This window comes from Sturnus vulgaris, chromosome 17, assembly GCF_052056855.1.
Source record: "Sturnus vulgaris isolate bStuVul1 chromosome 17, bStuVul1.hap1, whole genome shotgun sequence".
NCBI classification, from domain to species: domain Eukaryota; kingdom Metazoa; phylum Chordata; class Aves; order Passeriformes; family Sturnidae; genus Sturnus; species Sturnus vulgaris.
This window is the reverse complement of record NC_142259.1, coordinates 9,209,847-9,225,185: the sequence shown is the minus strand read 5'-3', so window position 1 is coordinate 9,225,185 and position 15,339 is coordinate 9,209,847. Positions and strand designations below refer to the sequence as shown.

Genomic DNA, 15,339 nt, shown 5'->3' with positions numbered 1-15,339 from the left:
CGTTCACATCAGGACCTCAGGTCTGCTGAGAGCAGCAGAGTGGGAAAAGCTGCCCCACATTTCTTTCAAGATCATCCTCCCTGCGCTAAAGGAATGATGGTCCATAGCTTGTGAGCCCCTTAGGCTGAGGAAAATGCACCCTACAGCTCAGTTCTCTGCTGACTGTGCACAGACAGGTCTGCAAGAGGCTGCTGGGACCACTCAGGATGAGACTCGGGGACTCTGGGCTCCCTCCGGGTCCAGCACTATTGATCTGGACAGCAATAATCTTAAGGGGAGCAGGACAGTCCTTCACAGATGGAATTGAATTGTTTTAAAGTTTTTAAACACATTGGCTTTCTTCCTGGGCTCTTAAATTAAAGAGCAATTAACTTTCAGTCTGGAAAGAGCTGATGGGTATTTCCTGGTTTAACTCTTCAAACTTTTGCCAAAATGATTAGCGAAATGAAAAGTCATCAACTCTCGAAGCAGGGCTGTCAGCCAACACTCAAAGCATTTATCCAAGCTGAGACTCTTTTGGCCTGTGGACAGCAGGAAATGCTACAAAATGAGGGTGTAGGAAATGAGTAGCTGGGCAAAAAGGACATTGGCACAGCAGCTCCTGTAACTTAATCCTAATAATTATTAAAAATTGCTGGTGATATGGACTTAGTAGAGAGCTGACTTTTTCCCTTATGGGGGAGAAACCTAAGTCCCAGCCCGTGGGTACCTGTTGCTGGGTCTGTTTGTCACATGTAGAAGTTTGTGCAGGAGCAACCCTCCTTCCCTTTGTTCTGGGGCTCCACAATATCCTGGTAATGCTGCTGAGATGTGAGAGCTCCAGGCTTCCCCAGTTACTAGAAAAGCCAGCAGCCTCCCTCCCTTTGATTTCCAAGCTCCTTCTCAACATTTAAAAGCTCAGATCTATTTTGTTTCTTCCGGAATTGCTAACCAAAGCTGACTCCTGAATGAATTCTGTCTCTGCTCCAGTTAGTCATCCCTCCAGGACAGATTTAGTAACTGCTCAGGAAAACCACATTGAAGCCAACAGTTCACCCTTGGAAGGCAGCACCCACTCACTGTCAGCTTCATCTTTTTCTGAGCTAGAAAGCTCAAAGTGCAGCAAGTGAGCCAGAATTAGGAGTGAGCCTCCAGCCTCACCTGTTGTGTAGGAAGGTGGGTAAATTGATATGTACCTAGCCCCAAATCTGCCTGCAGGCTCAGGGAAGCTGCTGTAGAGACAGCAAGGACCTACAGCAGAGCTCAGCATCCCCACCTGCCAGAGCATGCTGTGGGGCAAACATCCCTCCTGCATGACTGGAGCTCCAGGCAGGGCTGCCTGTGCTCCTCCCTGTTGGAACTGCTTGAGCATCACCTCCTGAAGCCCCACAAAGCTGCCAGCACATGGAGCTGCCCCTCTGCTCAACCCTGAGCTGCAGAATTGGTCACGTTTTAAAGTGTGTGTCTGACATGTTCACTGCCTGTGTTCCTGAAAGCTTGCACTCTCCTCCAGAATGTTGCATAACATTGGCTGACTAGAGGTGCATCATGTTCAAACTTGTCCTGGTAAACAATAACACTGCAAAATATTAAAATGCAGAAATATGAGTCATGACACTGATGCTTTCAGGTAGGGACAGTTTATTTGCCCCTTTGAACAAATAAGGCAAGATATTTGAGAAAGATCAAACAAAATCTCCTGTATCAAACTGAGAGGAATGCAATAAAAGTTACTGTTTCATACATATACAAACTAAAGACCCAACACTATTATATACAAACAGCCAGATCTTACAAAACAGCATTTCAAGTCAGCAGTTTATGCCAGTGTTGCTTATTTCTTTGTTACAAAAAAAGTTAAAGCTACAAACTTCACATTTGTAAGTCTCACCTGACTGACACCATCAGTATCTCTGGGTTTTAGAAGCAAAGAGAATGGTTTGTCCAGAACCCTTTCCACAGTGCAGATGGACCCAAGGAGCACATGAATGCAGCTTCACGATCAAGCAAGTTTTTCTGCTTAAAACTTTGTCAAAACATCCTTCCCTTATGGTACCAGCCTTGGACATAGCTTGGAGGACTTTAAGAAATGAACAGGTACTGTGCTCCCAGACATTCTACAAAGGGGCCAAAAAGGGAAATATTTTCTCCAACAAATTGAAAATCAGTGAAGGAGAAAAGAATTCCTCTGCACTACAGCTCCAAGTGCAAGAAACATCATTAAGTCTCACCCACTGCAAGCATTTAAGAAAGGTTCAAAGACAGTTAAGCCATTGGACCAGTTTTAGTTATTTTGGTTTGTTTGCTATATTTTAAGACAATCACGTCAGCAAAGCAGAGTATTTCAAGAGTGCTTACATTCAGTTACAGCAGTCACAGGTTGCATATTCTGTAAATAGACACCACCCCGTGGTGTTTCACCTTAAAGTTGGGGTTTCTAATGCCCTCTGATCTCTACAGAGTTATCTATACAGTGCAGAGGAAAAAAATCCTTCCAGCAGAACAGGCTTGACCCACGGCACACAGGCAGTGCACAATTTACCATGTCACAGATCTCTGTGTCTGTCACACCAGAGGTGCTGGGCCAGATCCATCCCAGGGACTTATACAAGATCCAACACTGACCAGAGAACTCCCTGCTAAGTCGGAGGAGTTTCTTTGATGCAAAGGATGCTCCTGAAAACTGCTCATCATAAAGACAAGGTTAGGGCAAAGCCTATTGCACAGATTCCAGATGAGCACGGTATGAGCCCTGATGTTCCCCAGCACCTGGGGCTGTCAGATCGCTGGCTATCCCAGGATATAATATCCCTCCTGCAGCACCCTACAAACACTGCTTACTGCCTCCCTTTTCCCTAGGGAGAGCTGTGATCCCACTGCATTATCAAACTGAGACAAACCAAGGCAACGAGCCCTGCAGAGGGTAAGAATGGCTTGGTTCCTTTCACAGCTGTGGAGCAGAACTGGGAGCAGCAGCCAAGATCCTGCTCCAGAGGGGAAACAAGACCCTACAGAAACATGAAACAAACACATCACCTCTGTAGCAGCATTTGATTCAGGAGACACTGCTGTTTAATCATCTAGGTGATGTACCAAGGCCTAGCTCAGAAACACAACGTGGAAACTGTTCCCTCTGTCAGAGCAAAATAAAAAAATATTGGTGTAAACACTTGCTCTGCCCAAACATTCCATCATATGCTAGCAACACCTAAAACTACACAGCAGTGCTGTCAGAGCCCACGGGGCAGAGGCATTGCTCAGTCTCTGCCCTGCACACAGGCTTTGTTTTACTCCCCACTCTGATGTGAGCTGATTGCACCATCCTCACAGCGATTGTACATGCTTGGGGCGTTGTGGTTGATTGAGTTATGCTGGGCAGGGATGGCAGGGAAATTTAAAAAAAAACCAACACAAGAGCATCCAGAGGAACTGGAAGAGACTGAACCTCTTCCAGCAGGACATTGGTAATTGTCTTCTCATCCAGATCAACTCCGCCTTTCCTCCACCACCATAAATGCACATGTTTGTTAATTCAACAGTCTTTACTTTCAGTTTGACTCTCCTGATGTGCTAAACCTTGCAGAAATGTGAAGGATTGTGAAATCAAGTTTTTATTCAAGCATCCAAAAGATGTAAATTTGAAATGAAGCCTATAAAATATTTCACAAGCTGTGGAGATTTTTAAGTCCTCTTAGACACAGCTGAAGTACCTAATTCCTGAGAGAGGTTCACACAGCTTCCACCCATTCAAACGCTGTTTCCTTTTACCAGCACTCCATTCTCAGCAGGGTCTCCCTGAAGGACATTTCCAAACAGACAGACAAAGGGGTATCAGATCAATGACTGGCTTTTGGTTTTAAGTGGGTGTGGATTTTAAATTACAGAATGTAATTTCTTAGGGAGGCACAACATGCTTTATCTACTCATATAAATTCATGAAGTACACAAAACGAGGACAAAACTGAGGTCTTGAAGAAATCACACTTGCTTAAAGCACACAGTGTAAGGCATGGGGCTTATTACAGGCTTTTTAAAAACTGAGATTTAAGTTTCTTTCAAAAGGCTGGAACAGTTTGTACATGTTCCCACCTGCTCTCTTCAGTGACCTAAAACTTATCAGTACCTTAACAGTAGAAACAGTTAACAGCTTGAAATTGAGTCTGTGCATTCACAGAGGAAAACAAAAACAAAAAACCCACAAAAGAATCAGCTGCTGCAGACAACAATCTGCATTAACTTAAACAAAAATAGACTCCTGAAAGTTCAGTTGAAAAGAGAATGAGCCAACTTGCATTATCCTATTTCTATCTGGTTCCTCTGGTTTAAAAACAATCCTCCTAAAAACAGTAACAGAACTCTTTTGGAATGATGTTTTAAATACGTGTCTAACATTAAAACATACAATCATGAACCTGAGTTCACAAAGGTGCTATGGAAAAATAAACGAGCAGGAGTATTGCCCTCTATTTTGCTAGCATATTTCAATAGAAATCAATCTGTTCAGTAGTCATAAAAGCAAGGGGCTGATTGTTTGAGGATGGGAGGACGCTGTGGCTCAGAAGTTCTGCTGCCGCCGCTTCTTGGCCTCGATGGCGTCGAGGATGGGCTGCCGCTTGGACTGGTACTTCTGGCGGATCTCCTCGATCTCCTGCTCCATCATGGGGTCCAGGGCAGAGAGCCTCTTCTGCAGCTCATCCACGCTCCAAGTCTTCAGCTAGCAGGGAGACAAGAGAGGAACAGACACTGGCATCAGTGCAGCCACCACCCACACACCCGCAGGGATGCTGCTGCTCCTCTGACGGCCACGGCGCAGCTTCAGCAGGGAAAGGTGTGGAGCCCTTGAAAGGCATTCCCAATCAGAAAGACACGAGAGGCCTCTCTCTCAGCTATCTCCTTTTAATAACAAATCCTCTTCTAGCAGGTCAGAACAATCCCTGTCTTGTTCCTTGGGTCAGCCCTGTGCCCTCTCCCTGTCTGTCAGCCTTTTGGTGACTCCCACCCTGTTTCCTTGCTGGCCCCCATGCCCTAATCCCTGGAACACCCTGTAATCCTAATCCTCGTAACACCCCCATTCCCCCTAGTAATTGGTCTCTGATACTACTTCTCCCAGCCCAAAACCCCCCTGTACTTAACCTGGACTCTCAGACCAACCCCTTTGCCTTCGTCTCTGAACTCCAGGACTGTGCACACACGTGGCTGAAATAAACATCTCTGTAAAACCCCTACAAAGGCCCTTCCTGCTTCTTCACCTGCTTCACCTCAACAACTACCCCAACAACAACAGAAAGGCACCAAGAGTTCTGCTCTCAGTGAGAGTGCTGTGAGCCTCAGGACACTGCTTCTGCTCATTTCACAGGTACATTACATGCTCTGGTTACTGGCACTGTGAGCACACAACCAAACAGTGAAATGTTTCCCCCATGGAGCTGCTCTTCTAATGCTTCCTTTTACAGGCTTAAGACAGAAATGCTGCACTGTGATGGAAGGAAAGCAAAGTTCTCTTCTCCCCTTCCTTGCAACTAAACCTCCTTATGCTAAATGACAAAAGGAGACATAGGGAACAGGAAGAAAATTGTATCATTGACAAAAGCTGCCTGTGAAAAAAAAGGCAAATATGTACAATCAGGCTGAATCCCAGTCATGGTGGGGAATTCAGACTCTGCTACACCAGAAATCCCAGAGCACAAATACACACCAGGTCACTTTGGGTCAGCCTTGCACTGATAAAATATGCAAGTACAATTTGTATTTTCCTGTACACGTGGAGATGTCAGGCTCATCTGGACAAGCTCCCTCTCCCTGAATTCTCTCTCAGCCTGACCTTTGTTTAACTGGCTGTCTTGTCTGTGCCAATTTGCTGAGAACTGGCACAGGAAAAGTTTTGCTCTGTGATTACAGATGCCAAGTGTGGCTTGGGACTGTCCAGATTGTCCACAGCTACAGCGTTTATGTAATGTTATAATATTATAACTGGTGGAACAGACAGGATTTTAGTATAATGTTAAAAATATGGACACTGGAAGTGCTTCAAATGTTTACTTAAGAACCAGTCCTCTCTCCATCCAAGACCAAGTGACCACAGGAGAGACTGTTCTACAGGCACTCCAGCAGGACAGAAATGACTGTGCAGCACCTGCTATCAGTAAGCACCTGCTGAGGATGCTAAAAATATTCAAAATAATTAGGGTTTTTTCTTGTGCACAAAGAACTGTCAATTTTTTTTTTTTTTTTGCTTTCAACAAATGTCATAATTAAGTGACTTATCTTTATTTTCATGCAAGTGGGGCTGTCCTAGTTTAGCTGTTAATTAGTCAGCTGTCATGGTTTTTCTTCAAGCCGTTTCTGAACCGAAACATGGAGTGAAATGTTTGCTGCCTACTATAAGGCAACAAATGAATGTTTAATGGCAGTTTGCATTACTCCTTAAAACTAAGATATGGAACTCCTGATGCCTTTTCCTGAGGCGGAAGAGGTACCAGTCCCTAAATCACAAAGTCGCCTGCTACCTCAATTCTCACAATGTCTTTTGAAATTCTTTAGCACATTCTGCTAAACAAGATCTTTCCTAGTTGCTGTTTCAAGATCACAAATCCATTTTAATAATCCAGGCACATATAAAACAACCTTTCTGCCCAGGGTATACAGTATTTCAGCCTTTCCAATCAGGCAACTGTTCATTAGAAAGACAAAGCACTTCCTCCACTAAGATATATATTATTTATACACATTAATGCAATTTTAACAGGCAGCAGTTTAAGGTGATGCATGGCACCAGTTGCGTTTTCACACTAATTTATTAAGGAGCAGGTAATTATTCAACATTCCACTTCCTCACAGTCTAGGGAATTGAAAAGTCAAATAAAAATGCAAAACAGAAGAAAATATTAATACAAGCACTGAATATATATACTAAGCAGCTACAGTGCTGGACTGCTTAAAGAGAGTATTGGAACAAATCTGAAACACCTCGCTCAAGGTTTAAGCCAACTATTAGATGTGAGAAATTGCCCTAGGGCTGCAATCTTCCAGGGATGCCCTTTGAGCTTTCTCTGCCATCCTCCTGAAGTGCTTGGGTGCTGCTTAGAGCCAGAACAAAGTGGCTGAGCTGGCAGAGCAGATGTACAGTGATGGGCTCTCCAGAAGATGTGGCAGTAAGAAAACACTGCCCTACTGCTGTCCTTGAACTGGATGGAGCATCACGGGACATCCTTCGTGGACAATGACACACAAAGCCTTCCTGCAAAGTGCCAGAGCTGCTTGCCAAGGGACACAACAGCTCTGACAATTCCCAGGACTGTGTTGGTCAGGACAGATGGCTAAACAGTGTGGAAGATGCTGGAGCACAGCTAAGTCTGGAGTGGGCAAAGCCCATGGATTTATATTAGTATGAACCAACTGGGAGGTGGGTTACCTGCATGAGGCAGAGCAAAGTGGCTGCTTACAGAGCCTGATCACAGGTTAAACACAGCAGGGATGGTGGGAGAAGGAAGGGAGGCAAGTCCATGTGGCCCAGGAACCTGGGAGCACAGGAACATCCTGTGTGCAGTGCTGTGCCAGTGAGGATGAACAACTGGCAGAGGTTTAATCTGGAATAATGGCACACTGTCTGTGAATGCCACACTGCTCCTGCAAGAGGCAGAGAAGGGCAGCACTGGTGAAAGGTCCAGGAGGCGACTGCTCAGCCCAGACGAGCTGATGGGAGACTGACAGGTCCCCAGTGGGTAACGAGAGCCACGAGAGCCACGCAGAGCAGGGGACACCCAGCCCTCTGCTCCTGCTGTGCCTCAGTCTGTGACAGCAAGAGCCCAGGGACCTGGCCTGGGCAATTACTCAGACTGTCCTTCCACTCACACACATCTTTAGAAGGAAAAAAAAAAACCAAACTGTTCAACATGTGATGGCCTCCATTTCACTTTGCTGTCTGGCATTTCACTGTAAGGCAATGCCACAGACAGGCTTTCTCCCAGAAATGAAGTTTTAGACTCCAGTATATCTGTTTCTGCACTCCTGGGACACTGACATTATTCTCTTAGAGAAATGCCAGGAGCAAAATAAGACAAGAAGGACAAGGACAGCATCTCATGACAGACGGGTACTCGGGGTAAAGTCTCAGTGCTGAGCAGCTGCAATTAGAGCTGGTTTTAGCCACGGGCTGAGTCCCATTCCTCTCCTCACTTTTCAGTAATTCCTCTGCTCTCAGAAGTCTGCCTCTGTAAAAGCTATCTATTTTTGTCCATGCTGATCAAATACCTAAAACAAACTCTTAAAGGAAGGAATCTCATTTCAAATGTAAAGCTGGATAAAAAATACTTGCACTAAGGTTGGCCAAACAAATCTATCAAAATGGTGAGGAGGCAGCACAGTGAAACTCTTCCAGCAAGCCTGTATGTTGAGAAAGCTAGTTTTTAACCATCTGATTAACTGTTGCATTTTTACTTGAGGTTTGAGAACAATCTTAACCCTGTAAAAATGCCCAAAGGAAAACAAACAGAGGTGGAAGTGTTCATCTGAAAGCCTCTCACCCACGGCCATTGGATGCTATTTGTTTTCTTCAGACACCACTGACAGTAACATCTTGTTTTAATATGCTGATGATTTCTACTGTATAATTCAGAGAAGGACATACATAATTATATGCTTTGGAAGGACATAACCTACAGCCTTTCCAAGCCTATGCAGCAGTGATGGGCAAATCAGGAACAGATCATTTGAAATACAATTTCTTCCTCAAGGAGAAGATTTGTAAGCTATTCACAACATTCCTTTGTCAGCATTCTGACAGATTTCCAGACAACTACCCCACTGAATAATGTTCAACTCAGCAAACTGCTTCTGAGTTGCAGTTCTTTCAAATCAGCATTTTAAAAACAGGGGGGGAAAAAACCCACTTGCATTTCTTATAGTCAGGTAAAGTGTCACAGCAACATGATATTTTACTGAATGTAAATGAACCTAAGCAGCAAAAAGAGAATATAATCTCTCTGCAGACACAGCCACAGATTTGGTATTCAAGGGCACCATGGTCTGTACTTTATACCTCTACTGTTCTGTCCTCAGCAGGACACAGCCCAAAACCCTGTCATGGTATTTTTAAACAGCCTATGCCAGATTTCTGTTTCACACAAAACAAAAATATCTGTTGTAAAATACAAAGCCTTGAGAATTAACTCAGCCTCTGCCTCATCCCCACAAAAACCCCAAATGGTGAAAACTTTTTGAATTAGAAGCTGATGCTAATAATTTATCACAGTCCTCTTAGTACCCACAGCCCTCACTGAAGAGCACCCATGCTGGTTTGCCTATAGCAAGGTCTGAGATTATCCCAAACCAGTTTGGGACTTGGCACATTCTCTGGTCCCTGAACAGCAGCACAGGTCAGCCCTGCCTGGACCAGCCTGCACTACTGACATAAATCCAGCTGTCCAGTAACCCCTGAGTCACTTCAGCCATCATTCTTATTTGCTCCTCGAGCAAAGCCACTGCCAGCCAAACCTCCTTGCTGCATGAATTACGAGCATCAAACAGAAATGAGCTGTTTCCCAGCAGCTTTCACACATTTCTCCCCCAACAAAGAGTTTTGGCCAAGCTCTAGCTCACTGATTGCACAGGAATCAAAAAATATTATCTTGGGGCAAGTGGAAAACATGTTCCTCCTGAAATTTTCTTTTTACTGCTGACATTGAATTTGATCCCTGCATTTAGCACAAAACCTTTTCTTCACATGTCTGCAGTGTTTCAAGCTATCTGGGCTTTGCTTTTAAATACTGTCTTTGAAGTCCTGAGGCTTGTGCCAAACAGGAACCCTCCATCCCCTGGGTGGGGATGAGGTTTTCTACCATCACTTTTCAAATGAGCAGATGGACCCTGACTTCTGGAACAAAATTGGAATATGTATGACACTGGTGAGATGAAGTTACTTTCCTCATGGTAAAAGCACTTGAACGGTTTTTCAGAAGGAGAATATTTGCAAGTCTCAGTACTACAACCAAGCCTACAAATAAAATCAGGAAGTTGTTCTGCTCTTCCTTAGCCCTCTAGACATATCCCTCTACCATAATTCCTGTGAGTTTGAACACTTGTCTTCCACATGCTCTGGGTGTTTTCCGAATATCCTCCCACTGTTACCAGGAGCTTGTGGCTTTTTAGAAAGAAAACACCCAGCTGCAGCAGTCACTCTGCCTGCCTTTCACCCAGATACTCCAGGTGGCATTTACTGCTCAACATAACTTGATGTCAAACTTTTAAGTTTTATATAGCCTTTAGAAAATCTGGCTTTGGCAATTATCACTTCATAAGGGGCAGTGGGAGTTTGAAGACTAAAATACAGAAGTAATAAAATTGCAGCTTCCCACGCTACACAGGAAAATAAATTCGTAGAAAAGATACGAGCTAGATGGGAGCTAAGGAAAAACAAATTAATTGTCTATTTAGCATAGCTTTTATTGTTATAGCTTCCTTTTAAGCCTAGTTTTATGTTGCAATCTACCAGTTCTGGACTGCATACCCAGTGATCAAAGCCCCCCCCTTAAAACTCATCAATGCCATCAGCAGGGAGCACAAACCATAATTATTTTTGGTGTGTGTGTGTATTTAGACAGGCAAACTCTAAATGTGGCTTGAGAAGGGGTTTTACCCAAATCAAGTTACTCAAGTCATGCTAAACATTAAATGCCAAACAGGAATTTGCTGTTAGAGGTAATGAAAAGCATTACCACGGTAATGCAGTAGCTACAGTCTACTTTGGAAAAACAAACCCAGAACCAACTGGGACTACAACTGTGTGGAAGCCCCTCAGGGGAGGCTGTTGATGATCACAAATAACAGCAGAAGTGGCTCCATATCAGAGACGAGCATAAAACAATTCCTACAAGTTCAATTAAACGTTCAGGTGTCCTTTAGGAAGGGAGGCTTTTCACAGAAGAGAATAATTAAACTCTTACTTCCCTCGACCTTGGCTATCACCAAGGCTATCAAGATGCCTCCCTGCTGATAAAACCAAGGGCACACTCACACTTCCTTCTCCAGAACCCTGCAGAGCAGTTTGATGTGCATCCACCTCAACTCCTGAGCTGTTGTTCCATCACCTCCTCAAACAGAGATTTATTTTTGGGAGGAGCTCTCCCATAAGATGCCCCTTGTGTGGCTGTTTGTAGAACCAGCCTGGGGCAGAGCTCAGCCTGCAGCACCCAGGAGTGCAGTGAGCAGGGAGGGGTGTCAGAACCCAGGGATCCATGAATGTGAGCTCTGACAAGTGTAAGAATTATCCTGGAATTAGCTTTCTGTAACTTGAAAGACTGGTTAAACGAGGTATCCATTAAATGCTCATATCAAATATACTCTGAGGACACAGATTACTCAAAAGTACTACACACTTTTTTTAAAACCAGAAAAAAAACAAGCCCTCAATTTCTCTGGCCAAAATTAAATGTAGAAGGTAATTTCTCATGCTAAGCAGTGCTCCAGACTTTAGATCTTGAAGATGGTGATATAAATTGGTGCTGGAATAGCATGCCATTTTTTCCCATAGCATTTTTCCTGAAATGCTGCCTCAATACCACTTGGCATACTTTCAATCACTGCTCTAAAAATTAAGTGCCTTGTTCTCGTTTACGTTTCCAGCACAAGGAAGCCTTGATGTAATGTATGAGCAGGCATTAACTATTTATTCACTTTAAGCTGACAAATGCAAAGGACATAAGGACCTACTGGCTCTTTCTGATCATTTTTCCTCATCCATCAGGTCCCTACAACTTCACAGCTCTGTCAAGCAGCCATGCTACAGAGGGGCTGTGTAAATCAGAACAAGACCTTGTGCCTACACAAGCACTAATTATCTTGATTTTCCTCCCTTTTAGAATTAGCATGTCAGTGAAGTTTCTCACTGTTATGAAAGCAGTGGATGAAATGCACTCATTGTGGGATTTCATGCAAGATTAAAAATACAGATATTAATCTTTCAAAAGATTTGAAAAATAAGTCTCAGCAGCACAGCTTCTGCTTTTAACACACCTTAATTATTTAGGCAATGTACTGGCAAAACACATCATGGGCTGCAGCATCCAACAGCAGCCAAAACAGCACTGCAGCTACAACTGCCCAAAGAAAGGGAACAGGAGCTGTGATCAGTGCACACCTGGAGACTCAGCCCCACCTCGCCTGCACAGCACATGGCTTTCCACAAAGAAAAAACACTCTCAATGAGATGACATAGGGGTCAAGTCAGCTTAAGCCAGTTAAATATTTAAATGCAATCACAGCATCACTTTTGTGGAAGAAAAGATGGAGATTACCACACTGAGCTTTTGAGCCCCCACTGAACTGGAAAAGTGCATCTGAACAGAGAGGAATATCAGAGGAGACCCAGGGCCTCTCCAGTGAAGTGTTTGGGATGGCTCTACCTCACTTGCACAGATGTGGAGCTCCTGAAAGTGAAGCACCTTATTGTTATGATGCCAGGAAGGATTCCAGTTAATTTTCCACTTAGCTTTGCTTACTTGATTAAAATAAAAGTTCACAACACCAGACCATGGGATCTGTACCACCCCTACAGAATTTCTGGGGGGCCCTGTGTGCCATCGTTCTTCCTGCCAGACACACGGGGAAGATCATGTCTGGACTGGAACTCCTGTGCAGGAATGGCAGCTGCCAAGACCTCTCTCTCCAGCCTGGCCCCTGTACCTCAGCAAGGCTTCTCCCAGCTCTCCAGGCACAGATCTCAGCTCCTTGGGCAGCTGCCCCTCTGTTCCAGCACTGGTGGAGTCTCACCAGTGACTGCTGAGGCCACTGCTCCTCTCTAGCAAGAACTGCCACAGCTTTGCTACTCCACTGGATCTTATTCCAGGCTACATGTGCACCCAAAATGTTTGATCCTGCTGGCTCAGCAAGGACCTTTCCCCATCCCACCTTGAGCAGTCCATTCCTGTGGCTGCTCTGGAAGAGAAGCACACTCTGGACACAGAGCTGCTCCTCAGCAGCTCAGAGCCTCCTCTGCCTTCCCACCCTCCCCACACTTGGGAAGTTTTCCCCTATTCCCCAAAAGCCTTTAGGAACCAGAGAGCAGCTTTGCTGTTGGCAAGGAATCAGGAAATTCCCAGTTTCAGAGGATTACAGCACACATCCCATTGCCCCTGGCCAGCCAGGCAGAACTATTGGGAACACCACAGCCTGGATCAGCAGCACTGGCATCCCTGGGCTGCTCCTAGCCAAGAACTGCACTTCACCAAGCCCTGCTGCAATCCTTACAAGGCTCAGGGAAGTTCTGGTGTCACAATCAGCACAGCCACAGAACCTCTGCAAGCTGTTACTACCCTCAACATTGTCCTGAAGTATTAAGGTAAAAAACCCCATCCAAAGGTATATTCACTGTTATGAGTGCTGAGTGGTCATTAAAAAAATAAAGCTTTTTTAAAGAAGAGCAATTCATTTTAATCTTCTAAGCACCAAGATTAAATTTCCTTTTTTAGCCTTAGTGTCAATTATGAGTATGAATAGCCCCATTCAGTTCCAAAATCATCCCAAGTACTGTACACACTTAATCTAAACAAAGAGAATGACAAATTGTGTCAATGTTATTCTGCAGCACTGAACTTCAAGAAGTCCAAACCTTGAAATCCTTTAGGAACTTAGAAAGTGGCTGACTAATCCTATAACCACAAAGACAAGTTATCTCACTGCTATTCTTTTTTTCAGTAACTGAATTACAAACCAAGCTAAAAGGTCAGCCTGTCTGGAGAAGCAAGCAAAAAAAAAAAGTGCTAAAGAGGAGTACCGTTTGCTTTTAAAAAGCACTTGCTTGCCAGAGGTTTGATTAAATAAAAACAGCAGGTTTTTTTTCCTTCCCTAAGTGATTATGATTTAATTTTCTTAAGTAAGAGTACAATAATACCTCTGAACATGCTAAAATAAATCATGTCATTAGGCCATGAGGATCTGGCTAGCTGCACAACTCAGCTATAAAGTACAGAGCTGACCAATGTGGGTTTTTTTTAAGAAGAACAATCTGTCAGAAAATGCTGATTCCTTTAAATCAAATAAATTTTTTTTGCAAATCTGAAAAGTTTAACTAATTTCTTCTAGGAAGGGGACATATGCTCATAAAGGAGCCTTCTTCCAATTCCAGGTACCCTTCACCCCTCTCTCCCTTGCTCCTAAGGGCTCTACTTGCTGAAGGATTAACAATTAATTTCTTCATTCAGGATCACTTATCCTGAATAAAGCAGAACAACTGAAGAAGTAAGAATACCTGAGCTCAGAGTGATTAATTCATACAACATTTCTCAGCATGAAACACAAATGTAACTGAAGTGGTAACCAATTAATTAACACTAAATCAGTAGTTGAATACAGCCTTTATTAATGATGTGGAGTAAGAAGCATCATTAAAATATCTGAAGACTTCACACACTCAGATCTGCAAGGCTTCAAACACACAGTTTCAGTTTCAAAGGCTTAAGACTACATCATCCATGGCAAGCAGCCATTAAAGCTTTAAATAACTTGTGCCTATTTATCTTAAGAGTATTAAACTTTATTCAACACACATTTTTGAGTCTTAGTCTCCCATTTTAGTTCCAGCTCCAGGAGAGCTGCTGAAAGGGGTTTGTTTGCAGGAAGACCCCCACATTGCCTACCCAAAAGTGAGGTTTATTACAAAACCTCGGTCCAGTGCTGCTCTGCCTCCCCTGTTTCACTCAGGGAAAGGAGGAAACAGCTGCAACTTGAAGACAAAGACAGGAGAGAGAATTACAAGCTTTCTGAGGAAAAACTGAATTACAGAGATTTCTTGTCATTCTGGAAAAATTAATAGCTGCATGTCCATGCAGTTGTCTTTAAAACCTGGGGCATGTGTTTAATATTTAAGAGGCAAGTATTTTTTGAGACAGTCCCCAAGTGAACCATCTCCACAAAATCCATCTCAAATTAACCTGCACAACTCACTATGAAAGCTTTCCCCAGTTGTTCACTGTTACTTGGGTATCCATTTATAATGATCCTGCATAATGGCAGGATACAAAAGAAGGAATTAAACACTTTCTTTCTGAATAATATTCCTTTCAGACTGTATCAGTCTGTATGCATTAAGCTGCTCTTTCTCCTCCTGAAGGTCAAAGCTTTGATTGTGAATCATAAAATGGTTTGGGTTGGAAGGGACCCTAAAGCTCACTCATTCCCATGGGCAGGGACATCTCCCACTGTCCCAGGCTGCTCCAAGCCCCAATGTCCAACCTGGCCTTGGACACTTCCAGGGATCCAGGGGCAGCCACAGCTGCTCTGGGCACCCTGTGCCAGGGCCTGCCCACCCTCACAGGGAAGGATTTCACCCCAATATCTGATCTAAGGTTACACACACACCCCAGTCAG

General features: G+C 43.9%; 1 protein-coding gene across 2 annotated transcripts in view; it reads right to left on the bottom strand.

Annotated features, from left to right (window-relative positions):
* Window positions 1–1,603: 1,603 nt before the first annotated feature.
* STK4 (serine/threonine kinase 4) overlaps window positions 1,604–15,339 on the bottom strand; it is a 46,497-nt gene continuing 32,761 nt past the window's right edge. The window contains exon 12 of one of the 2 annotated variants that reach the window (XM_088175036.1): window positions 1,604–4,693. In XM_088175036.1, the coding sequence (XP_088031162.1) occupies window positions 4,535–4,693 (159 nt within the window). In that variant the 3' untranslated portion in view covers window positions 1,604–4,534. The remainder of the gene's footprint in view (window positions 4,694–15,339) is intronic. The other variant, XM_014884020.2, reaches the window with a different exon arrangement.